General features: G+C 35.0%; 1 protein-coding gene across 2 annotated transcripts in view; it reads left to right on the top strand.

Moving 5' to 3' along the window:
• Positions 1 to 15,775, top strand: part of Mmp2 (Matrix metalloproteinase 2) — a 199,448-nt gene that overhangs the window by 131,372 nt on the left and 52,301 nt on the right. For both annotated transcript variants that reach the window (XM_067772834.1, XM_067772833.1), the window contains exon 2: positions 14,018 to 14,158. In XM_067772834.1, coding sequence (XP_067628935.1) covers positions 14,034 to 14,158 — 125 coding nt within the window. In that variant the 5' untranslated portion in view covers positions 14,018 to 14,033. The remainder of the gene's footprint in view (positions 1 to 14,017; positions 14,159 to 15,775) is intronic.

Raw genomic sequence — 15,775 nt, 5'->3', positions numbered from 1 at the left:
GGTCGACAAAGATAGACGGAGAGCCAATAGACGCGCACATAAACACAAATTCAGCGCGTCACCAATCACCATCGCCGCTAAAGAGGTTGAGGACGGCATTGGTCGTGCTAAACCATCCAAAGCAGTGTGCCCAGACGGCATAGCCATGCCGATGCTTAAAAACCTAGGGAAAGAGGAGTTCAAATATTTAGCGCATGTCTTCAATCTGTCTCTTTCCACCTTTGTCATACCTGAGAAATGGAAAATGACCAAGGTGGTCTCACTACTAAAGCCTGGGAAACCAGCTAACATAGGTGAGTCGTATCGTCCGATATCTCTCCTATCGCCAGTGGCAAAGACGCTTGAAGACATTTTGCTCCCTTATTTCCAAGCAAATTTGCAGCTAGCCCCTCATCAGCAAGGCTTCAGAAAACTCCATAGCACTACCACCGCGCTAAATGCCATTAGCACCCAGATAAATTGCGGTTTAAATCAATACCCCCACCATAGAACAGTACTCGTAGCGCTAGACCTATCAAAAGCTTTTGATACGGTCAACCATGGCTCGTTACTGCAGGACCTGGAAGGGTCTACCCTTCCCCCATGTCTTAAAAGGTTGACCGCAAATTATCTGGGTGGTCGGCAGGCATCGGTGCAATTTAGAAATGAAACATCAAAACCAAGGAGAATTAAACAGGGGGTGCCACAGGGTGGTGTCCTATCCCCACTTTTGTTTAATTTCTACATATCTGAGCTACCTTCACCACCGGAAGGAGTCACAATCGTTTCCTACGCCGATGACTGCACAATAATGGCCACAGGCCCAGGCCCAAAGATCGATGCGCTATGCAATAAAATAAACGGCTACCTCCCTGATCTCTGCAGTTTTTTCGCCTCGCGAAACGTGGCATTATCACCGACTGAATCTTCCGCGACCTTATTTACAACATGAACGCGCCAAATGTCGACCATTTGGAACATCCACGTCGATGGCACTACGCTACCGACTGTCCGACACCCCAAAATCTTGGGTGTGACGTTTGATCAGGATCTACATTTTGGTGAGCACGCAGCCGCAATTGTTCCGAGAATTCAGAGCCGTAACAAAATCCTCAAATCCCTCGCTGGCAGTACTTGGGGAAAAGATAAAGAAACGCTCATGACTACATACAAAGCAATTAGCCAGCCGATTACGTGCTACGCGTCACCCATATGGTCGCCAAGCCTAAAAATCACCCACTGGAAGAAACTACAGGCCTGCCAAAATACTTCTCTCAGAATCGCCACGGGCTGTCTTCTTATGTCCCCAGAACACCATCTGCATAATGAGGCGAGAATACTCCCCATCAGGGAGAGAAATGAGATGCTGACCAAACAGTTCCTGTTGAATACCCAGAAACCTGGGCATCCCAACAGACATCTGATTGATGAACCAGCACCGCCTAGGGGCTTAAGGAGTCATCTCCGTAAGCATTTTGAGGAAATACGGCACCTGAGAACCCAGCCGTATGAAGTGAAAAAACACAAGCAGGTCCTTGGTGAACTCCATAAACAGGCGTCGGACCTTTATGCCGGGAATTGCCCGGTGAATCCAGTACTTAACGAAAATTATCCAAAACTTGCGGCAGAGGAACGCATACTCCCTAGGGAAACGCGTGTCACTCTTGCTCAACTTCGTTCTGGATACTGTAACAGGTTAAACTCTTACCTATCCAGAATCAACCCCGACATACAAAATGTATGCCCTGCTTGCAATGTGTCCTCACATGACACCAACCATCTCTTCAATTGTAATGTGGAACCAACGCCTCTAACACCCCTTTCCTTATGGTCCACCCCTGTTGAAACGGCAAGTTTCCTTGGACTCCCGTTAGAGGATATTGATGACAATTTGTGATCGGTCGCGGCTATTAGGTGGGGCGAGCATTGCTACAACAACAACAACATACCGAATTCTGATATAGGGCGTTTTCGAGACTGCAGCCGCGATAGGGTGATATTCCACTCAGCAGTCGATGTAAGATATATAAACGATTGTTCGTCATTTCTGTCTCATTTTAACACCTGAAAGCTTCAAATATCACCTGATACTTAGGCATATGGCATACAAAAATGTCTTAAAAGATCATCAAGATCGGTAACATATCGCACTTGTCGCGTTAAAGTGTAACAACTCAAAATTTGAACATTTTCAGTAGAGACGAAAAACTGTTTCCGTAAATATTAATAATATATTACAAGGAAAAAAATGTAATTGCAAGAAAATATCATTAAAAATAATATAACCGTTGTTTCATTTGTATTTGTTTAGTAGTTGCACGAAAATAACAAACTTTTGAGTTATTACTCTTTTCCTGAAATTTATTTATATACATAGTGGTAACAATACGTTATAACACAGTAGAATAAACTTATCTAATGAAACTAAAGAGTGATAAACTGAAATAAAACGTAACTTAAACAAACCTTTATATGTTTTAAATAGGCACCATGAAAAATATTACACTTTATGTGATACACTAACGAACCAATTTGTTCAAACACTTGGAGACAACTAAAAATGTAACTCTTTAGTTGAGTCTAAAGAAGTCATTCTGAAAACAAAGAGAGAGTCATAACGGTTTTTTTTAACGAAAGACTAGACAAACCACTGAACGATTTTTACATTGGGTAGAGATGACCACTGTACATTGTTTTCTTGCAAAAAACTAAAATTTGGAAATTTTGAGTTGTTCGGATCAAGTCAACATTTGAAACATTCGCTCACCTGTTTTCGAATCAATATCGCTACAACTATTGGGTAACCTAACTCATGGATCCCTCGAGTTCAACGAACATATTCACCAGCGTCCCGAAAATTGTTGTTCCTACACACGTACTAAATTTTTTACTCTAAAAAAAAGTAATGAAGAAATGTATTTATAATGTTTTGTACTGATTAATCTGCATCTGATCGAGTTTTCTTAGACAAGGGTATGAACAATGAACATGGCTGCCATTTTGGCAATAGGGATTTTTCAGATACAATGGAAAAAGATACACCACACACTACATATCTGTCACATCGTACTTTCGGTGTATATTGACATTAGGTCAAGAATCAACACGTGTGTCCAATATTTATGTTGTTTTCGATTCATAATTGAGTGTTTCTTCATTTTCAATTGAATTCATATCAATATTTATAATACATTGGGAATTCCTTCTGTAAGTATGTCGTATCGTTGAACAAAAACATAGTAGAAAATTGTGGCAATGATGTATCATGTTTTTCTCTTCAAATTTATTTTTTCAAATGTTCTTTCTTCGTTTATTTTACAGAATACATTTAGTGATTTCAACTCTATCTAATCGTGCGCACGTGTTTTATTGTGTTTTTCATCAAATTTTTTGCCTTTTGGACATATACGTGTGGGTGTATTTCGACTGCGCATTTTTTGTTTGCACATGTGCTTTTCTTAAATTAAATTTCTTGCGTTGAACATGGAGTTTTAGTGAATTTTTTTCCTTTCTCTTGTAGAAAATGCCTCGAGCCAGACGTCAAAATATCGGTGAACGTACGCGTAGTGCTAACAGATTGTTACTTCAAAGAAGAACGCAAAGTACTGATGACCTGTCACAACAAAATGAAATACGACGTGAACGATGTGCACAAAATAGATCTGCAGAACCACAGCGGCAAAGAAATCCAGCACGACCAAGACAAATACGACGTCGTGTTCTAGAAAATATGTAACGTGCTGCTTTTAATTACGATCCACAAATTGATTACAGTATGCATTGATATATTGGATTAATGAGTGCGATATATCCACATTGTGAAGCAGCTAAGTTTCTGGGTGAAACGGCTGGCATGTGTTGTGCTAATGACAAAGTGAAATTGCCGGCATTTGAAACTCCACCTGATCCATTGCACTCATTGATTTTTTGAGGATCACCAATGTCGAAGCATTTTATTAATCATATACAAGAATACAATTCATCATTTCAAATGACTTCTTTTGGTGCTACAAAAATTATAAGAGACAATTTTATGCCGACATTTAAGGTGATTACTTCATGTGGAATATCTAATTATTCTGTAGATCTAAGTAACAGTTTCTACAATGTTTTTAAGGGTTCTGATCCAACATCAAACAGACTCAAGGTCAGATTTATCATCGAGCGGGTGCACTGTTACCATTTTCTGACGCTAACCATCAACTTTTGCAAATATGTTTTATCGGAGATGAAAATCGTTGGATGAACGTTGCACATTTGGCTCGCATACAGGACGAGCGATTATTTTCGATCTCCACAGATTTTTTCATCAAAACAATGAATTGGTGAAATTGTTCGAAACCGCTCTCGATCGTATGCCATCTCATAATCACAAAATCAAAATTAGAGCGGATAAAACGCCTTTTGGAGAGCATGCCAGAAGATTTAATGTACCGACATTTGATGAAGTGGCAATGGTAATTGTTGGCGGTCAGTTTCAATCCCGCGATATTGTACTTCATCGTAGAAATGAACAATTACAGGGTGTTCCGGAGCTTCATCGCAGTTACGACGCATTACAATATCCAATTCTACATTGGAAAGGTGATGATGGTTATCACATTAATATACTAATGATAGATTCAAGAACCAGTAAATGATATACTAATTATATTAATCAGATATTAAATAAAATCTAAAATTTAAAATCGAATGAAGATATTTTTTTTAGGTCGATATGTTCAAAAGAAAGTTAGTGCGATGAATTATTATTCTTATCAATTGATGATTCGCGCACAAGAGCAAAATTACATTCTGAGATATGGTAAACTTTTTCATCAATACATTGTAGACATGTATGCAAAAATTTAAACTGAACGTCGCAATTTCATCCGATTCAATCAAGTCAAATTGCGATCTGAAGAGTACACACATTTGCAAAATGCAATAGCGAATGATGCAAATGTGAATGATATCGGACGTCTGACGATATTACCAGCTTCTTATATTGGTAGTCCACGCCACATGCACGAATATGCACAAGCTGATATGTCATATGTTCGAAAATACTTACGACCAGATCGTTTCATCACTTTTACGTGTAATCCGATGTGGAACGATATAAAAAATAATTTGTTCGACGGTCAGTCACCAACAGATCGACACGATGTTACAACATGTGTATTCCAGGAAAAATTGAAGGCACTGATGGATTTAATTGTGAAATTAAGCGTTTTTGGAAAGGTACAATGTTGGATGTACTAGATTGAATGACAAAAAAGAGGTTTGCCACACGCACACATATTGATATGGCTGGTACGTAAAATAACACCGGACGAGATTGATAGCATCATATCAGCCGAAATACCAGATCAAGCCATCGATCCAGAATTATTTGAAGTGGTAACAAAAAACATGATTCACGGTCCATGCGGAGAAAAAAATATGAATTCACCATGCATGATCGATGGGAAATATTCAAAGCTGTATCCAAGAGCATTAATTTCCGATACCATAACAGACAATGACGGATATCCATTGTATCGACGTCGATCATTTGAAAATAATAATAATAAAATAATGATAAAACGGCGATAATAAGAAGCGCGATCAATACATCGAAGTTGACAATCGTTGGGTCGTGCCATATTCACCGATACTGTCAAAAGTTTTTCAGGCTCACATAAATGTTGAGTACTGTAACTCAGTTAAATCTATCAAATACATTTGTAAATATGTGAATAAAGGAAGTGATATGGTTGTTTTTAGAGTAGATGGTGAAAATAGAAATGATGAAATCAGTCAATATAAAATGGGGCGATACATAAGCGGTAATGACGCAGTTTGGCGTATCTTTTCGTTTCCTTTGCACGAATGACATCCTGTTGTTTTCCATTTGGCATTTCATCTGGAAAATGATCAACGAGTTTATTTCACTACTGAGAATGTACAGCAGAGAGCAGTACAACCATCAGCAACTACTTTATCTGCTTTTTTTCAATTGTGTGAAATCGACACATTTGCCAGGAATTTGATATATGTTGATATACCGCAATATTACACCTGGAATGCATCATTGAAAACACTTCAGGGGCGTAAACTAGGAACACTATTTGATGGTCATCCAGGTATTTTCCTAACAGATGCCTTGGGCAGGATGTATACGGTACATCGCAACTATGCTGAATGTTTGTATTTGCGAATGTTGTTGGTAAACGTTCGAGGACCAAAATCATTTCAGGATTTAAGAACAGTTCACTGTCATTTTTGTCAGGCATATCGCCAAGCATGTCAGCTCTTGCATTTGTTAGAAGATGACCCTCATTGGAACGCAACACTTCATGATGCATCGATTTCATCTCATCTACAGCAAATACGAATGCTATTTTTGATTATAATATTAACATGCATGCCATCGAATCCAATTGAATTGTGGAATAAATATAAAGATTGCATGACTTAAGATATTTTAATTCGGATGCGTCGTAGAGCAATGGATCCTGATTTGCTGTTTACATTGGAATTGTACAATGAAGCTTTAATAATAATTGAAGATATGTGTCTTGCGATTGCCATTGGGCAGTTAGCTTTGATTTCATCAAATCGTCCAATGCAGGATTTATTTGATCGAGAGTTGCAGCGTGAACAACAATTCGATTGTGACGATTTACGTACATTTGTTCAATCCAACATCACCAAATTGAAAAATCAACAAAAGGATATACATATATGACAAAATCATGCAAGCTGTTTGTGATAACACTGGTGGATTATATTTTTTGAATGCACCTGGCGGCACCAAAAAACCTATGTGATTTCATTGATTTTAGCAACTATTCGATCGCAACAGAAAATTGCTTTGGCCACTCGCTTCTTCTGGAATTGTTGCAACTTTATTGGATGGAGGACGAACAGCTCATTCAGCTTTAAAATTGCCATTGAATATACAGGTGGTTGAAACTCCAACCTGTAACATATCCAAAAATTCAGCGATGGCAAAAGTTTTGCAACAGCAGCGGTCTTTCTATGGGATGAGTGTTCAATGGCAAACAAAAAATCATTGGAAGCATTAAATCGACCGATGCAAGATTTACGTGGAAACCGAAGGCTTTTTGGTGGTGCTTTAATTATATTGTCAGGAAACTTTCGACAAACATTGCCCGTTATTCCACCGGCATATGAGATCAATGCATGTTTGAATTCTTCCCTTTTGTGGCGATACGTGAAAAAATTAACATTACACATAAACATGCGTGTTCAGTTGCACAATGATCACAGAATGCAGAGCAGTTCTCGAAGCAATTGTTAGAGATCGGTAATGGCAAAATTCCATCAAACAATTTTTGTACTATTTTCCAATCAAAAGAAGAATTAATTGAACGAGTGTTTCCAAATATTGTTCAAAATTACATGAATCACGATTGGTTGAGAGAATGCGCAATACTGGAACCAAAAAATATACATGTCAATGAAATCAATCATCACATTCTGAAAAAATTGCCAGGTGTGGTGACAATATACAAGTCAGTGCATAGCGCAATGACTTCAAAATGACGCAGTGAATTATCCAGTTGAATTTTTGAATTCATTGGAACCGTCTGGTATGCCACCGCATTGTTTAAATTTGAAGGTCGGCTCATCACTTATTTTATTACGGAATTTGAATTCACCAAAATTGTGTAATGGAACAAGACTGAATGTAAAAAGTTGATGACAAATTTAATTGAAGCAACAATACTGAAAGGCGAAAGGCGAAATTCTGCTTATACCACGAATCCCACTGATACCAACAGACATGCCATTTGAATTCAAGCGTTTGCAATTTCCAGTGCGCCTGTCATTTGCTATGTCAGTCAACAAGGCGCAAGGACAAACGCTTCGAGTATGCGGATTGAATTTGCAGGAACCGCGCTTTTTGCACGGACAGCTATACGTTGCCTGTTCCAGAGTAGGCATTCCAAATTGTTTGTTTATTCATATCCCAGATGGAAAGAGGAAAAATGTAGTGTATCCAAATGTTTTGGATTAAGAATTGAAATAAATATTAAACAAATTCTATGATATTTTATTCTTTTTCCAATATTTCTATTGGTGTAGCGAAACACATCGGGGTCCCGCTAGTTGTTTATATTTTTTGAACGAAAATATCGCTTTCATCTGTTCTCTGTAGAATATACATACAAATATTCTATAAAGCCGATTATTTAGAGAGTACGAGTTTATGAAATTTCTTCAGAGTATTGTTCAGCTCCATTCATGAAAGGGTTTCATCAGGTCTTCAACACACCGAAGACAGCCCATGCCTTACTTGTTTTAGCCCTCACTTTAGTATTAAGCAAAGTCACAAGCCAAAGCATTGCTGTATGCAGCAGAAAAAAATTTAGTACAGAAATATAAGATGTATAACTTCCAAAATGTGTCACACTGTCATCGATGAACAAAGTGTTTTACTCATTTATTTCCTGCTGTAGCGAAACTAGCATTGCAGGGTAACTTACAAATATATGGGTTAAATTTTCTGAAGTGTATCAGAATTTGTCATTGCTGGATTATTATTTTTTTTGTTTTTACATTTTTTGGTTTCCATAAATGAATAAAGAAAAATAGTGTGTGGATGCTGTTTCGGAGTTATAGCTCTTTTGGTTTTAACTACTGAGCAAGGTAAAATTTTCTTCATAATTCGTGATGGCATCGGCCGATTGCACTTTTTTGGCACTCTTCCTAGTAATTCCGTTTTTTTTCTCCTTCCATTTTCAAATGTTCTAAACAAATTTATTATGAAAGTTTCGAGTAAACAAAAATATGTCTAACTCCTTTACCATTTTGGTAATTTTGTGCGTTTTACGTTTTTTACAATAAGTCAAAAATAAAACTATGAAAACTTTTTCACATACAGAATTCGATTCCACTCCACTCATAAAGCAGAACAGTTTTCTAGAGAACTGCAACAGTTCGGAAATACAAAATATTCGAGTGCATAATTTCATGTTTTCACATTTCATGTGGATTCCTTTATAATGAAATAAAACCTTTGTTATTAGCTCCAAAACACTCTAATGTGCCTACACAAACATACATATGTTCATCGATATACATATATGAGTAGGTTTACATGCTAGTAGTACTTACATTTATTTATGCACTTTATACAAATAGAAAGAAACAAACGACTATTTTGAACATTAACAAGAGGCGTCAAAAATTACGGAAAACAACTGAAACAACACATGAGTTGCTACTCACATTCACACATACCTACGTTCATATATACCTACATATGTATCTATGCTGAGCCACTGCAGTCAATTTCTGTTAATTTGTGCGATTGGTTTTAACATAAGTTAGTACATAGTTTACATGACAAATAGTCATCTCACTAAATATTTTGCGTTTCTATGAAACGATCCAGCACGTGCCTATTTTAGGTGGCATTTCGTTTTTGTTCAGCCCCACCCTGGCGGAAAAAAGAGATGTTATGGGGTCTGCTGGTATATATAAAGTTTTTTTTTGCAAAGATGTTATATTCGCCTGCGATCCCTTTAAAAACCGTTGATATTTTTCAGAAGTCATTTCTTATGACAAGGACAATCAGTTTGCTGAATTTTGTGATGAAAACATAAACCGTGATTGGCTTATGCCCCATTACATTTGAAAAATTGTGTCAGAAGTGGGCGGTGGTGCACCCCTTTTTACAGATTTTCAAACATTTAAATTATAGGTCTCTATTTGAAACCACACATGAAATTTAGGTTTTGTATCTGACGTAGGTCACGTTTTTGAGCATCCCATAATTTTATGTACATACATAAAAAGTGGGCGATGTTGTCTTCCGATTTCGCTTATTTTAAATAGCGACGGGATATTTGTTTTCAAGTTATACAATTCACAGACTGACAAACGAACGGACATGGCTAAATGAGTTAATAAGTTCACCCTAACAATTTTGATATATGGAAGTCTATACGGTGCAGTGCAATAACGTCCGGGGAAATAACGCCTATTTCCCTATTACCATTTATAACTTACTATTAACATTTCCATGCTCACATTGGAATAAAATGGAAACAAGAAATAAATTACAATAATACAAAAAAATAAAATAGTTTAAAAAAAATGTTTAATCTAAACGGTTTTATAATTTATTTAATAATTTGGAAAAAATTTAAACAACGAGACATCAGGACGGACAAGGCGACAGCTGTTTCGATTATACCTTGTAAATCTCTTCAAAACCTTTTCTCCCGGGAGTGGGAGTCGAACCCGCACTCCTACGATAGTTGAAATGATTATAAACGCATTCAGCTATGTTATGCCTTAGTTGTTGTAAAGTTTTTCCCAATTGCCTTCTTTTCGATTTTGATGTCAATTCTACAGGACTGTATGAATATTTGTTCCAAATATGCACTACAAATAAGATTTTTTTTAATATCTCGATCCTTGCGCCACCTAGTGGCGACTTTTTTCATAGGCCGCTTTCTATTCATGTATGTATTATGTGTGCCAAATATGAGCCGAATCGAACCGCAAAACGATTTTTTGAAATACTTATATCCATGCGCCACCTATCGGAGTTTTTTTTCTTATTATTGCATTGTCATCGGGTTCTGAACTATATTCTAAGTTTCAAGCTTGTAGCTTATCGGGAAGTTACTTAAATTTCAATTACAAAATTCTGTTCGCTACACAGAGACAAGCTAAATAAAACCGTTTAAAAATATTAAAATTTAACAAAAGTAGAATAAAACCAAATAAAATAAATTTAAAAAATTTGTAATTGAATTAAATAAAACAATATCAAACAAATAAATTTAAAATAAAATAAAAAACAAATGAAAGTAAAATGGAAGGGTTGGCTATATATTAAGGGACCATTTCATTTTATTCAAAGAGGTTTGATCTCTGAATTTAATTATTATTCAGTTCAATTGTTATAAATATTTTATAAGTAACTTGTGGTTAAAGTTACTATGGTAGTAACATCACTTTTTAACCCTTTTTGATTAAACTCCATGCATTCGTCAAATTCACAAAAAAATTAAAATTTGGAATCAAAAATCGCGGGTTTTTTCTACAAAATTTTTGCCTGCAGCGCTTTTTTTAATAAATTTAGTTATTTTGCAGATTTTTTTAATTTTCAAAAACGACATAACGCCAGTCGAGAAAATAAAATAACCACTATTTTAATTTGTTTAAATTTAGGTATTGTTCTTAATAGTTCTACCGAATGAAAAAGGACTTTTTCCTTAAACTCCTGTACTTATTTCACAAAATATTACAGAAAATTTTCGCCTTCGGCGCTATTTTTTAATAAATTTAATTATTTTTCAGGAATTTTTTAATTTTCAAAAGGGAGAAAACGCCTGTCGAAAAAAGGAAATAACGCCCGCGGACGGTTTAGCCAGTGGTAGCGTTTTTTTTAAGCTCGCTTGCAAAAAAAGCAAATTTTTATATTTTTCAACTTTCGATTCGTATATGTCCCATCTTTACTATTTATATTTACATTCACGGCGCGCCTGAATTACATGCTATACATATGTACATACATACAGATATTTATGTATATATGCATGTCAGTGTATCAATGTATATGTACTAGCTATAAATATAAAGACATATGTATACGATACTCAGTTTGGGAACTTTCCGCATTTTTCAACATCTTACAGATCACCATTAGATTAAGTCGTAAGCAAACTAAATAAATGTAATAATTACATATGGGAATTTACAAATTATAAAGAAATTAACTCTCGGAACTTAGAAGTATGTATATAGCTACATAATCTTTAAAATGACAACGAATAAGCTACTTACCTACTTAATTGGCGCTCAACCGTTAAAACGGTTATGGCCGTCGAACAATGGCGCTTCACTCACTTCTTTGTTGTACTTACTGGTTCCAGTTGGTAATACAAAGGGTATTTAAATAGTTTTCCAACTTGCTCCTTCCAGTGGAGTGAGGGGCCACCCTCTACTTCCATAGGCAGGCCAAGAATACTTGTTTGGAAAATTCAAATCTTTTGGTTGATAAACTCTGATTTACATTCTCATACTCAAGATTTGGGATAATATGGTGCCAATTCTTTTTTTCTTTATAACAATGATAAATTAGTATATTTAACTACGCATATTCAGTAAAATTTCAGGAAAAAGTTGTAGCATATAAAGCCAATAAATTGGTGGTAAATTGACTTAGTGCAACATATTTACGTGTTTTCTCTGTCATAAATGAATGACTTTACCTCTATTTCTCGCAAAGTCTGAATAAAGCCCATCAAAACAACATCATTTTGAATCGTCCGAGCTCCCTCTGCTTACCTTTCCCGCAATAAACATCAGCAGTCGTTCTGATTCCCTATAATATAAAAACTTATACAATTTCACATAAAGAGTTAATGATGTCATAAGTCAAGTGCTACTCACAAAAACTCTTATGAACTCAATATCCCATACAAAATAAAAATAAATTAAATCTCTTCGGAGGTTATTCGCGCCTTACCTCCAAAGATATTTAGGCTCAGATTTTCCTCTAGTTTCTGTTGTGCTACTTATTAATTGTTCCTACAGATCTGTGGGGGCCTATGTGTTTTATTCTGACGCCGAACGGCATTTGCAAGCATATGCGATTTTTATGTCAGAAATACACTCGGAGTGTATTCCGAGTGGCGACCACGCTTAGAAATTTTTATTTTATACAAAGTCAAGAGCTCTTTTCCATCCCAACGATTTTTTATAAAAACCAAAATATTATTTTAGGGCTGACGGCAGATGATGGTCCTTAATTAAGCAAATGGCTGTATGTGAAAAACAAATATGTATGAATTATTTCATTAAAAATCTTCTTGATTTCATGCTTCTGTGTGAAATCGGTATGAAACTGCTTATTTCGCTATAAAAAAAAGAAAAAATTGAACGGATATTTGGAATCAGGTGATCATTCATACTTAATAACTATGGTGTTTTTTTGCAAGGGAGCTTGAAAAATATCTTCCACTAGCTAATTAGTTTAGTCATGGCGGAACTTTGGTACTTGTTTAAGCTGCTTCGAAATTTTTGGACTATACCAGAGAATTAAAAAACAAAATACATGGAATGGATGTGTTTGTTTTTATGTACGTCACCGTGCTGGCACCTTGTTATTTTCTTATTTTCGCTTATCTGCTTATTGGAATGTTCATTTCATTTTCTCGTTCACAATAGATATCTTTTTTGGTCGGCTATTGCTTAAGCGATTTCATCTCAAACCATTTAGCCAACTCAACTAGCTTACTTTGTGTTGTTGTTTTCTATGCAATTCGATAATTTACCAATCGTTTTATTACCACTAGCTTTCAAAAAAAGCAGCTTATATTAATTCATTTATACTCATATCATATTCCATTTCAGACAAACAGCAATAATCGGTTCAATATTGGCTGCACCATAAGTTTTTATGAGAAAATAAAAATTAACACAACATGAAATTTTACAATAAAAAATACAACATCTACAAATTTGAAAAAATTTACAAAATTAAATATGTAGATTCTCTTCACTTGTTAACTTTTATTGAAATTTTTTAGGAAAGAAGTAATCACCTGACCACCAACGTCGTTAATCTGGCTACGATATAATTTTTGCAACAATTTTTTATTTTTATTTTTTTTTTTTTATTTGTATAAAGACTCGCAACAAACCGAAACATTTCCAAACTAATCGCACCAAAGCCATACATTTCCGTAAAAAGTTAATGAGGCATATTAATTTAAAATAATTAGAACCTTGTTAAAAATGGATGCCAAACTTCTTACAAATGGAAAAAATAAAATTAGTGCAATAGTTATATATGTATGTACGTACTATATTCGCAGGATTAGTGGTCTGGTGGTTACCATAATTTCTTGGTTTCAAACCAACTTAATGAGAGATTGATTGCATTTCTTAAATCGTCGATTCGAATTTTCGAAAAATTCTAAGTTCCGTTTTGCTGTGGACCTCCTAAGATACAAAGATATACATCCTTACTTACTTGCATAGTTTAATATTTAGATAATTTTCATTTATTTCTTTTTATTTGCAGTTTGGTGAACTGGACAATGGAGGATGCCCCACAAGTACGCAGACTTCTTACCGAAGCACTTAATGTATGGGCAAGAAGCTCTAAATTAACTTTTCGAGAAATTTTGAGCGATCAAGCCGATATTCAAGTTCTATTCGCTAGGTAAGAAAATCTTATTTTTTATCGGATTTAATCGTCTGTAAATTTATTCATAGTATTTACAAAATTTAAGGAGGGTTTAGATGGTTTGTTCCAATTTTTATAAACATAATACAGATATTTATAATTGGAATAAAAAATAAAATTTTTGAGCTGATAGGCCTTAGTTAAACAAAACACAATATTTAAAGTTGTATTTTAGTTTTACTTCGTCGATATTTCGATTTCAGTCTGAAATTATCTTCAGAAACATATGTATGTATGCGAAATGCTTAAGCTTTAAAATAAATTTGATAAACTTTAGAGAAATGCAATAACGAAAAGTATATATTTATAAATTACTAAATTAATTAATTCTTTTATTTGAAATAAAAAATTAACTTGTACATAGATATCTTATTTTTCAATAAAGTAACAAAATTGATTAGTAAATCTCTTTTTCATTGTTGTGATAAGAAGCGATAAACTTATTTTATCTTAACACAGTCATCGTCACTGGAACATATATCTAATAAACAACCATTTCTGAGCTATACGCATCTGTAAGATCTTTTTGTGTTCTTACATACCTCATAGATGATATGACTGGATCAGAAGAGATAGATAACATGTTGAAAAGGTCTTCGTTTTGTCTAACTCGTGATACTTTGCAGGTGTTCATACATCTATATCTTTTGTAGTCCTTGTTCTTAGATTAGAGATCATTTGAGCTTCTTCAGACATTTTCTCCTAATGGTAAGCACTGATACTCTATTAAATCTTTTCCATGTGCTAAAATTTTATATACCTTTGGTGTAAGTTTCTTCTCAGGATACTTTTGATGCAGCAACTCTGTAGTTTTAGATGCATATTCTCCAAATTTGGGTCCATTAACTGGTTCATGGCAGTTTCAAATATTTAAAATTACTCCCAATCTTTTCACAATATCTCTATCAACTCCTGTTATGCGAGCAGTCTTTATAGAATTAATCCTGAATTATTTTTTTTCTCCTGTTTTGTTTCTCCTTACATGTTGTATTTTCGTCGAAATTTTCTCCTTGTTGTGGTAGTGTATAAGCCAGCTTCAAAACAAATTCCATAAATTTTATCCTAGCATGCAAAGGGGATATTCCATACTCATAATTTAGTTCGTCAGTTATTGAATCATAAAGATTTTAAAAGTCGATTTTTTATATCACTCACTGTAGTTTTTATGAGTTCCGAAGATTCCTTCCCGTATTTAAATAATATCGGGCGGCACAATATAGTTGATGACGGACGTGGATTTTTCCAATATTCTGAAGCTTAATCTTTCAGTCGTAATGGAACAATAGAAGCCATAAATATATTACTATCTGTAATTGTTTCATCGTCTACATTTATTCTTAGTTTATATGCGCTTTGTCCTGATGATCCATCACAGCCCCATTTAGTTATCAATGCTAGCTCCTTTGGCAGTGATTTCACCTTTTCTTCAGTAAAACTTTGAAGGTGTCGTATCGACGTTTTGTAGCTCAATTTCAGCTGATACTTCGCTTATTTTGGGACTTAGAGGAACTGCTTCTTTCTTGGCTTGAGTAATATTTTTGTATCCAGGTAAAATATCGGCACTACGTTGCAATAATGACTTACGCAATATAA

The sequence above is a fragment of the Eurosta solidaginis genome, chromosome 3 (genome assembly GCF_040869045.1).
Source record: "Eurosta solidaginis isolate ZX-2024a chromosome 3, ASM4086904v1, whole genome shotgun sequence".
NCBI lineage: Eukaryota > Metazoa > Arthropoda > Insecta > Diptera > Tephritidae > Eurosta > Eurosta solidaginis.
This window is presented reverse-complemented; position numbering and strand designations above follow the sequence as displayed.